Consider the following 10,991-nt stretch of genomic DNA (forward strand, 5'->3'; position numbering starts at 1 on the left):
ATTTTACGAGTATAATGATTTGTCCGTTAATGATATTTACCAGGTGGCCTCCTATAAAAATTTTGTATCAGGACAGTACTAGTATTGATACGTACATCATAGGGGCACATTCATTATAACACAGACACACACTATAGTTCCTCTACAGTCTCGTTGTCTTCTTCATCCTCAGATGAAGGTTCTTTGTTCTTCACTTCTGCTCCAGGAATCTTGTTAGAAAACTTCTTTAGCTTTGCCACAAAGAACCCGTCCATGTTGTGAGTGTGAGAGTAAATTCTCCTCGTTAGTGAAAGAGAGGGGTGAAAACGTTTTTCTCTATAGCGACAAAACCCCTCAGCTCCTAACTCTAGTCCGGTGGGAACTAGCTTGACGTGCCGTCTCTTGAGAGCGTAATCCACGACCCATTCGTTCTCCTCAACCAGTACCGAGCACGTTGAGTAGACCAAATAACCTCCGCTTGATGAATTAGCATCAAGACAATCCAGAGCCGTAAGAATGAGCTGTTTTTGGAGGTGAGAGCTCTTCAAAATGTCTCTTTCTGTCTTGCTCGTCTTTACCGAAGGATCTTTCGATATGACACCAGTTCCACTGCAAGGTGCGTCCAATAAAATCCGATCAAAGCCGGTCATGACTTGAGTAAACATTCGGCCATCGTAATTGCACACAATCGTATTGCTAACTCCGAGTCTGTGACTATTCGCAACAAGTGATTTGGTCCGATCTTTGTTGGAATCGTTTGCTATAATAAGCCCGGTGTTCTTCATGAGCTGAGCAATATAGGTAGTCTTTCCACCAGGAGAGGCACACATGTCCAGGATTCTCTCATTTTCTTGAGGAGCCAAAGCGATAACCGGAAGCATTGAAGAGGCTCCCTGCAACATGTAATGACCAGCCAAATACTCAGGAGTGGCACCAATCGGGACTGAGCTATCATAGACTACTAAACCAACTTTTGACCATTTTCCAATTGGATCCAGATTTACCCCTCGAGATATCAAAGCCTGGGCAAGATCTCTTCTTCGTGTTTTGAGGGTATTTGTTCGAATGGTCACGGGTCGCTGTGTTTCACAAGCTTCCAAGAATTCCAAAAGCTCAGATACTTTGAACAAATCCATAAACGTCTCGATTAGAAACTCGCTGTAGCCATAGTAGGTCATTAGATCTGCACGAAGCAAGGCTAGATACTCCGTTCGAGATTTTCCCTCTTGCCGAAGCTTCTTGAAGTTGCACAGGACGTGAACAACCTCTTTTATCCGCTGATTGACATTCTGCAAATCTTGTGGCTCATTTGCAATCTCTTCTAAAGTAGGCAGTTCGAAGACATCAGAATCTGCTATGTTTTCGGTCAACTCTGCTTTTGCAAGAAGTTTGTCAGCCTTCTTTTTGCGATCAAGTTTTTTTGATTTTTTCTCCATTGTAGTCATCTCCTCATCTTTGTCTGAGTCATCAGAGTCATTGTCCGTACCATCGAAATTATCATCCATTACTTCATCTTCTGAGCTGTCAGTATCTTGTAGGTTGCCCAGGGTTACCTCTCCGTCTTCTGTGCAACAATAGGAAGAGTGATAAATTCAGCATAATGACCGAAAAAGTAGTTTTTACGATAAATGGGGGGTTGTGTACAAACTGGACAGAAATAATGGTTGCTAGACAAGGATAGTCAGAGCACCATACCACTAGTGGCGTACCATTGTCCATCATCTCGTCTTCTGAGCTTTCCACACCTTGTAGGTTGCCAAGGGTTACTTCTCCGTCATCACTGCCTGTGTAATAACAAACAGCATTGATCAATTGATTTTACTTTTCATTACAGAACAAAATGACCACATTAGCAATAATTATCTGGGATCAAAGTTCGTGACACCGAATGACTCATAACATAATTATTGCAAACAGGATAAAGAGGATTACAAACTAAGCACAGAAACAATATATTTCTACTTTATATCCCTATGACCGGCCGTACCTTCATCATCACTGTTTCCATCGCTTCCTCCACTCAGTAAGTCCTGCTTGAACGAGACATGGCTCTTCTTGCTTGGTGTTGACGTTGGCTTTATACTCGGTTTCAGCCACTTTTGATTATCATCGCTGTAACCTACCGGTACCAGCCGATCAGCACCCTCAACCAATATTGGAGCTTCCTCGTCCAAAGATTTGACAGCTTTTCGTCTCTCCTGCTTTTTTCGAGCGATTTCTTCACGAGCAGTCTTAGCAGCAGCGATGAGTTTAGATCTCCTGCGAGCTCTTTGCTTGATTCTTCCTCCAACTTGGCCTTGTTTGACGCCAAGAGCATCTTCAGCGCTAGGAATAGCAGGTGCAGCTTGCTTCCTGGCCTTTCTGCCAGGCCCTCGCCTGTCCTTTAGCTCTTTTCTCTCCTTAGTTCGGCCCATACTGTACTACAGCTAGATATCTTCTTTGATGCGCCACGTGGATATGGCCACATGGGTGGAAGGGATCACGTGATGTTTCTTATGGCCTTTGACCTTTATAACCACATTTACCGTACTTATTCGATTTAAAGCGACACTTTTAAATAATTACGAAGCCAGAGGTCGTTTCTTTTGGAGGTTGAATTGGAGGTTAATTGTACTGTCCTCGATTATAGGCCGCTTAAATTACATTGTTTCTTGCGGCTTGGAATCGAGGATGTGGTTTGACCTCTATTTAGGACGCGACATAAAAAAATAATTGTGAACGCTGCAGTCGCTATTATTTTTTTAAAGGTCAGAAAATTGGAAAAGATCGAGGGTGTCGCATATTTGGAGGGTCGCTTTAAATCGAATAAGTACGGTATACTCGATCTCAGCACAGCATAGCTAGCAAGTCAAGTGGGAAATTTCGAACCTCTTCAATCAATATAATTATTATTCAGGCGGTTTTTGATGGATATGGAGTATAATCAACTGATCCAGTATGATCAGAATCTGGCAGCATGCTATGAGACAGAGTACCTACTCAGTATGAAAGTGGAGGATCAGGATTTCTATGACTACCCCGATATATCCGAAGTGTCAACAAGGTATGCACTACCCAAACCTAACACCTCTGAAGCCCCAATCATGTGTGGTAATGATGACATGGAGATAGACACTACAATATCTTATTCACAAGCACAAGTGCAGCAAAATCAATCGAGATGCAGTACTTCCAGTAGTGATATCAATGTAAACAACGGTGTTTGTATTCAAAGCACTGCAGTCGGGGAACATTCAAAAAATGCGATGGTTTGTATAGACGAGGAACATTCTGATGGACCAAATAGAAAGAAAAAATGCTTAAGACAATCAGAATCATAACTATACAGTATAATACAGTGCGTCTGTTTTTACCATTGCAATTCCATGTAACATACGGATACCATACAACATAATGATGTTTGTCAACAAAGAGATTGTGCTGAATGAAAGCTTTGTGTACAATAGCCAACGGTATTTAAATTGCAGTTCCTCGTTCCAAGTTCTGCTTTATCTCAGTAGTGTACTTGTCATAGAACCGGGACACTTTCTTGTTGAACCTCATGTTCTTGTCGTTAATGTAGTCCACATCCGCATCCGCAGCGTTGGCTCTCTTTCTCCTGTACTTTCCCCTCTTATCAATCCTGCAGAATCATTACTATAGTTGTAGGCATAAAACACATACGTGAGCGCACAATTACATGTCATAAACTAGAGGCTAATAGCAAAACCTCTAATTGATGGAACTTATGTTGTCAAGGGGTGTTAATTTCTATGCACTTTTAGGACTTGGTTGAGTGTCCTGATATTAAAATTAATTGTGTCCTTATTTCAGGGAGCTCACATTTAGAGCCCTGGGGGATTCCACTGTAACTGTAAGCCATGGCTATCACTAAGCAACTTTACACTGGGATGAGCCTAGGGAGCTATTATTACAAGTGCTAGTGATAAGCCAAAGGGGCTATTATTAAAAGCAAGAGTCCATAATAAAAGAGAGAGAGAGTATTGAACGAAGCCTTGCCTTGTTCGAATGACTTCCTGCGTGAAACGCGTGATCAATTAATCAAAATTTGGCAATAAAATCACTGCTGCCTCGAGGCAAGTGGCAGCTCTAGGTCGGATTGGTCAGTTACCGAACAGGAAGTAACGTTACTTTCCGAATACATCTGATGCAGGTAATGCTTCGTTAGATACTCTCTCTCTTTTATCATACACTCTTGTTAAAAGTTAAATATCGTAACAAATACGTTCAGTGTTATGACAACAACTGCTTGCACACTTTCGAACTTCTTACAATAATTAACACTCACTGCTTATCCAGATCAGCGACCATCCTGTCCATGCCAGCCTCTGATGCACCCCCGTCCCCACCATGCAGCAGTGTGTTCACTGTGGGGTAGAAGTCGGCCCCCATCTTGGCTTTCTGTTTCTCATAGTCGGACATGTTTGGCTCTATCTCCTTCACTACTCTCTCGTACTGACGATGTTGCAGCTGTGCAAAGTCTGGGTGTTTGTGTGCGTGTGTGTGTGTAGAGAGAGAGAGAGAGGGGGGGGGGGAAGCATGTATTATTTAACACTAAATAGTAGCAAATTCTGAATGTGTACTAATTTTAATTACCCCTACAATACAATTACAAGCCAGCGGTATTTACAACTGCAGGAGTTAATCTTTTTGTTCCACATATACACAATAATTATTGTTTTATCGAGTATTTTAGGTCATGAAATTGAACATTTCCTGCGCTCAAGCTATTGGCCTTCAAAATAAGTCCTCATTTTAACACGTCATAGCTATTACTTTTTGGGAATTTGGATTAAGAACAAAACGATCTAAGCACATCATTGGACACTAGGATTATATAATAGTACGCTTAATAAATTTATTCCCACCTGAAAATCCAGGATCAGGGTTTTTCTTTCGTCTCAATTTCTTCTCTTTTCTCTCAAGGTCAGCAGCGGACACATCCAACAACTTGACCCTGTCATAGTCCTCACCAGCCAACTCAGCTTCCTGGAAGGGAGGGGGGCACAGTAGAGCAATGTATTCATGCTTTAGTTAAGTATCCTTAAGAATAGAGCTACCGTCTTTTTTCTATTAAATTACAGCACCACCCAGTGGTGCAAAAAAACAACAATAATAGTTAGGCACTTATACTAGAGTAGCGTTGAGCAATAGAACGTAGAGTACTGGTAGCTGTTTCTGTGGCGCTGTAATTAGAAAAAAGACGGTAATACACATTGTAAACCGCTTTGTATATCAGGCACACAAATCGATAGTTGGAAATTCAGAATGTTATTAAATACAGTCAAGCAACAGATTAGTCAGTGTTACCTATACACAAAAGCTCATGAGTGCATTCTCACCTTCTTTGCTTCCTCCTCTGCGAGCTCCCACTCCACTTTTTTCTTGCGAGTCTCCCAGTTGGCCGGCAACTTGTTTCTCTTGTCCTCTTCTACTACCTCCACATGGTTCAACTTACGAGCCTCATTCTGAAGATACAAATTGCGAGGATTTTGTAACAATGAAAGAATAGTTTAATTGCAAGGAATTAAAAATTGATACAATGTACAGCTATAACTCAGGAGTACATAAACTCCTTAGGTACATGTACATGTAATCTATGGCTATACTACATTCTAATCGTTATTTTCAACTAGTACATGCCCTAGGCATACCCACCGTACATAGCACATGGCAGGCCAAAATATGCTTCGCACATAACACATGTATGTACGTACACACGGCAAATGTACAACGTAAGGTAGGCATAGACACCTTACCCTTCTTAAATGGAGTTCTCTCAGTCTCTTCATCCTTTCTTCTTTCTTTGCTTTCAGACCAGACTGTGAGCTTGGGCCTGGGGTAGGATCGGTGACAGAGCTGGGACCGGGAGGTGAGGACTTGGGGTGAGATTCAGGGGAATCAGACTCGTCACTAGAGGTTTCTGGTGACTCATCTTTCTCTGGGACCGCTTCAGACTCAACAGATGTAGACTGTTGCTCCTCTGAAGACATTGTAGGAGAGAAAATACACACACACGGTCCAGATGAGTGGTTACTGGACTGTATAAAGCTACAAAGGTCATGTGCAGTGCAGTGGGTACGGGTCGTGTGGAAGGAAGTTCTGTTGCTAACAAAATGGAGGCTGCAATGAAGTGCTAACAACCTCTCTGCTCGCTGAATACAGCTCCATCAGCAGATGTTTAATCATATCTGGACGACGGGACACTTGTGCCTTGCAAGATAAGATGAGTGATTCTGATGAAGAGTTCCAGAAATTCCTACAGGAGGTAAGGGGGCGTGGCTCGTTTTCAGGAGGGTGGTGGGTGAGGGTTGGGCTTTTTTTACAGAGATGAGGTTGAGGGGTCTTAACGATTGTTTTACTATTTTTTAGAGTCTTTCCTCTTCTGCCGGGTCATACATTTCTGAGCTGTCACGATCAAGAAAATCAAGTGCAGGTACAGTACCTTATATATCTTGGATAATTATACCTCTGTTACCAAGCAGTTGGTGAAATTTATCCTGCAGGTTTTACGGGAGGCAGTAGGTGGGGTGATAGAGGGGAATCCATTGATGAATCAGCCAGTGACAAAGAGCTAGAGGAGGCAGCTCAGAGCTGGCTCAAGACCACTGGACCACTGGGTTAGCCGTGTTGTATGCTTATATTATAGAGCCTTACTACCTACTACATTTGTATGTGTTCACAAAGCAAGCGCAATACAATATCTAAGTGGCTTCATTTTTCCTTAGGAAAAAGTCAGGCTACCTCTGTCAACATCACTCTACCCACTGGTAGAGACTTCTCCAAAGACAGTCTGGAGGTCTCTCAAGAAGACAGCCATGCAAGCCCTTCTCGTAGCTCAATGTAATTGTTAATTTGTACAGCTGGCATTGTGATTTATGCTTACATCCGTGTGTTTGATTGGAGTATTTTGTTTTAGGTCTTCAAGAAGAAGAAGTGACCTTCGAGACACTTTTAGTGAAACAGGTAAGCAAAGAAAATGTCTGTACGATACAAAATTATATTGGTTGTGTTGAAAAAATAAAAGTAAATCCTTCGAACCGGATTTGAACCAGTGACCTATGGATATCTATACCGCTACAGTCCACCGCTCTACCAACTGAGCTATCGAAGGATCCTAACACGTAGTGTTGCGTTAGCCCAATTTAACATTTTTTCTTTGCTGTGTTTCAGGTAGTAGCAGTCTGAGTAAGTTTTCCTCTACGATTCCTGGACTGGACACGTTGGAGGAAAATGCGGACAAAGAGTTATTCTTTGCTGAGCTTGAGCAGAATCGAACCTCACGAATTGACTACTCAGAGCTCAATAGGCAGCTTGAAAACACTGCTAGATCCTCTTTACCAGACAAGTCCAGGTGAGCCATTACTTGCATGAGTTATAATAGATTTGCTGTGTTTATTCCCTATCAATTCTTCTTACAGAGCTCCCCCCAAAGAAGACGATTATTCTGAGCAGTATGATGAAGACTTTGACACGACAGTTACCTCACACTCGAAGACACACCTCACGTCTGACAGTAGCTCCAGCCTCACCCTAACCAACGATACAACCCGACAGACTAACAAAGACCACATCATTAACAAGTCCGAGTTGACTCAGTCGACTGCAAATCCTACACTATTGAATGAGTCTGGATCTTCCAGCAGTTCCTCTCACTCTCAGAAACGCCTGCTCGATCGCTCCAATACTCACCGGTCTTTCTCCGACCACCTCACAGAAGAAAGTGGCTTTAATCCCTCTCCTATTCCGTTGCACCACACCCCAGACATCAGTGGGCGTATCAATAGCGACAAAGAAAACCTGAGTGGATCTGCACACAGCTGTCTAGACGATTACGATCGTAGACTGTCGCTCACTCCGATTCACCCCAAAGGCCTTGCCTCAGGGCGAGAAAAAATGCACACCGTACCAGTAAAACGAACTTTAGTAAACAATGTATCTTTGTCTCCTCTGCATAAAACTGAGAAACCTGAAGTTGACATTTCAACTTCACAGCTGAGAAAACAACCTTCATCATCATCATCGTTTTCCCCTGTTAGGGAATCACTTCTCAATACACAATTGCATTTATCTTCTACCAAACAATTTGTAGCTAACTCCCCACAACACGTACTGGTCCCTTCTCTACAACAAGAGAACCGTGATACCTTGTCAAGCTCCGAATCATACGAGCAAAATGAAGACAAACTACTCGACTCTAACGCTTGTATTGATGCCCAACCTAGAGACCAGAGTGTGTTACTCAATGACAGCATGCTCACTGAATTCAACGAACTTCAAGATGCACTGAAAGCTGCAGGACTGCCACAAATTGCAGAGAAACCACTCCCTCCTGAAAATGAAGAAAGCCAACTAAACGTCACTAGCCCCACTGCTATTGCTGGAGGGAAGATGTCGCTGACCTTACAAGACCGAGAAAGTACTCCCGATTCTGTCATTACGGCTGTTCAAAAACTTGCAACAGTAGATCAAGATCTAGAAACTGTCCAAACGTTGCGTACAGAAAACAATACATTGGAAAAGGCAAAAGAGCCATCGGCCACACGGACTGAACATACCTCCATGCCATTGGAAACACAATTACGAGAGAACGCTGCAAAAGGATGTTCTCCAGTGCCTAGTATTCTATCAAGGCCCATTCATCAGCCATTTATAGAGCCACATCCTGAACAAGCCACTGACACAGGTGCTAGCAAGAAGAGCATGCTAAGAGAAGCACTCCGAGCAATAGCCAGCGAAGAATTGACTAGTGTCTCCAGAGGCATCATGTATGAACACAGCAGAACTAGGTCTGGTGCTCATGAGAAAAATGGTGAATTTGATCGGCCAAATCGAACTGTACATGGTGGAACACATACCGTAGAAGTTTCCGTTAGTCAAAGAACAGACAATAAATTAATCCCTTCGAAAGTTTCCCCGATTTCTGATCATAAAAAGCTTGAAACGAGCCCATTGTCTGAAAAAGCTCCTAAACAAACTATCCATGTGCCAACTGGGTCCCTTGAGAGCAGCTCAAAACTTATGGACGAGCTTGCGGATATCTTAAACTCAACAGATGACTACCAACCGTCATCAAGTGAACCAACTAGCCACACTCATGAACTCAGATCTAGACAGTCTCAGAAACCACCAGAACACAATCATCCTTCTAAAAAGTTACCAGATAATAACAGAGGCCCAAACAAACGGCCATTCCAAGTCAGTTCAAGACTCTATCCTGGTCCCAAAGCTCCACCTAAAACACTCACAACTAAGCAAGGAGGTGCTAGAACTCAAAAATCTTCTCCGGGTATCCCACCACCGAGGAAGTTCAAGCGTGTTTCTAGACAAAAAAGCCCCCCTGTGAAGATTGTTGCTAATCGAAGCCCCCCTGGAGATGTGGTTACTACACAGAGCCCCCCTGTGGAGATTATTGCTAACAGACGGGATGGTGTGTGCAGTCGGTGTGCTGTAGAGAATGAAGAGACTGAGCGTTGGAAGAAAGCATGGCAAGAGGAGAAGGTAAGTTCAAGTGTACGTGTACGTTAATCATGCACTACTAAACTAGAGCACTAAAGTTCAAACCCTCAGCTGGTGACATGATTATAAAGAAACCAGAGGAGTGATATAATGCAGTGAGTATGTATGACTTAGCTGTCTAAGCACAGCAACTCAGGAGCAATAAAACTAAACCAGACTGGAGGTATGCTGAAACATTTAAGAACAGAAGTGATACATGAGACCAGGATCACCAGCAAAGAAGTCTGGAGTCTTAGAGAAGTATGGCTCCTGGTCCGGTCTGTCCAGGCAAAGAAGCCTACAAACCAGTCACAATTCTAGCTTACTACTCTAGTGACCCTTTCCATTGTTCCTGGTATGGGATCACTTTAGCTGCAAATAATTATGTAGATCTATCGAATAAAGGTCGCGTGTAGAGCTGGTCAACATGCAAGTTAGTTTTACTCGCTTTTGTACGACAACGAAGCTTTAACATCGAAATCTGCCACTGTTAAAACTAATAACTTGCTGTGTAAAGGCTATCCATGCTGTAAACGCACCGCTATGGCATCCAGGTAAGCAGACTCAGAAATTACAAACAGGCAAACAAACAAACTAACTAAACGACTACTACATGTACATACCTATAGCCGCCCATGCGCGCCTCGGGTAACTATGTTCTCAAAAGTTTCAGCATGCCTCTAGTCTACATATCGCTTAGCCAGCTTCCATGTTCATCACTACTGTATAACACTCTTTGATTTCTATAGATCTTTATTATCGTGTCAACAGCCGAGGGTTAGTTTTAGCACTTCAGTACTCTAGTTTTGACAGTCCTGATTTTTCAACCTGTCAGAAACCACTTTTACACCATGTAATAATTGTTCATATCTCCTCCAGAACCAGAGAGAGAGGCTAAACGAGTTGGTGCAAGAGATAAGGACTGAAGCGGAGCAGAGAGAAAGACAGCTCACCTCAGGACACCAGGAGGAGCAGTCCACACTCAAGCAGGAGTTGTACACACTCTCCATCAAGGCGTGTTTAGCTATAGCAGCATTGTAGGGTACAACCTGAGGGCTGAACTGTGCTTACATGTACATGTACATGTACTGTGTGGCCAGCAAAACGCTTAGTTTTCACAGCACTTGTATGATCATTGTGAGAGTATTGAAACAGTGGGTACCACGGTACTAACCACCTATCTAGAGGAAGTTTTTTCAGTCATGTCAAAATCGAAAGTATAGGAGAATACAATGTATAACTTGTATGCTATGTACGTTAGAATGTTGTCTTTTTAGTCCAAATTTAGCGTTTGGTGGTTTGAAATTAGTCCTTGGTTGCGGTGGCTGTGTGATTGTTCAATAATCTCTCCCTCCATAGCTACAAGAGCTGGAGACGAACCATGACCCTCGTAAGCTGCTGGCCAGTGACAGAGACATGGAGGGTAGGGCTATCAGCCTAGAAGAGAAGCAAGCTCTGAGGTGTGATATTCAGGAGCAAGAGGTCCTAATGCAAGGATATCAGAAGGTGAGTAC

The 10,991-nt window shown here is 42.9% G+C and overlaps 3 protein-coding genes and 1 non-coding gene across 5 annotated transcripts in view; 1 reads left to right on the forward strand and 3 right to left on the reverse strand.

Moving 5' to 3' along the window:
- Positions 1-30: 30 nt before the first annotated feature.
- Positions 31-2,459, reverse strand: LOC135350457 (probable 28S rRNA (cytosine-C(5))-methyltransferase). Its single transcript, XM_064549253.1, has 3 exons — positions 1,967-2,459; positions 1,689-1,763; positions 31-1,543 (listed from the first exon to the last, which is right to left on the reverse strand). The coding sequence occupies exons 1-3, from the start codon at positions 2,391-2,393 to the stop codon at positions 132-134; spliced, it is 1,914 nt and encodes a 637-aa protein (XP_064405323.1). The 5' UTR covers positions 2,394-2,459; the 3' UTR covers positions 31-131.
- A 697-nt stretch (positions 2,460-3,156) lies between these two features.
- On the reverse strand, positions 3,157-6,064 carry LOC135350461 (pre-mRNA-splicing factor SYF2-like). Its single transcript, XM_064549258.1, has 5 exons — positions 5,739-6,064; positions 5,322-5,447; positions 4,848-4,968; positions 4,268-4,460; positions 3,157-3,601 (listed from the first exon to the last, which is right to left on the reverse strand). Exons 1-5 carry the CDS (start codon positions 5,970-5,972, stop codon positions 3,436-3,438), a joined length of 840 nt encoding a protein of 279 aa, XP_064405328.1. The 5' UTR covers positions 5,973-6,064; the 3' UTR covers positions 3,157-3,435.
- Positions 6,065-6,110: 46 nt separating this feature from the next.
- Positions 6,111-10,991, forward strand: part of LOC135350455 (centrosomal protein of 162 kDa-like) — a 39,261-nt gene continuing 34,380 nt past the window's right edge. For both annotated transcript variants that reach the window (XM_064549250.1, XM_064549251.1), the window contains exons 1-9: positions 6,111-6,247; positions 6,352-6,415; positions 6,486-6,599; positions 6,708-6,822; positions 6,899-6,945; positions 7,153-7,333; positions 7,401-9,480; positions 10,357-10,491; positions 10,837-10,983. In XM_064549250.1, coding sequence (XP_064405320.1) covers positions 6,206-6,247; positions 6,352-6,415; positions 6,486-6,599; positions 6,708-6,822; positions 6,899-6,945; positions 7,153-7,333; positions 7,401-9,480; positions 10,357-10,491; positions 10,837-10,983 — 2,925 coding nt within the window. In that variant the 5' untranslated portion in view covers positions 6,111-6,205. The remainder of the gene's footprint in view (positions 6,248-6,351; positions 6,416-6,485; positions 6,600-6,707; positions 6,823-6,898; positions 6,946-7,152; positions 7,334-7,400; positions 9,481-10,356; positions 10,492-10,836; positions 10,984-10,991) is intronic.
- Positions 7,011-7,093, reverse strand: Trnay-gua (transfer RNA tyrosine (anticodon GUA)). The gene is given in 2 exon segments: positions 7,011-7,046; positions 7,057-7,093. It is a non-coding gene; the product is annotated as a tRNA-Tyr (tRNA).

The sequence above is a fragment of the Halichondria panicea genome, chromosome 16 (genome assembly GCF_963675165.1).
Source record: "Halichondria panicea chromosome 16, odHalPani1.1, whole genome shotgun sequence".
NCBI lineage: Eukaryota > Metazoa > Porifera > Demospongiae > Suberitida > Halichondriidae > Halichondria > Halichondria panicea.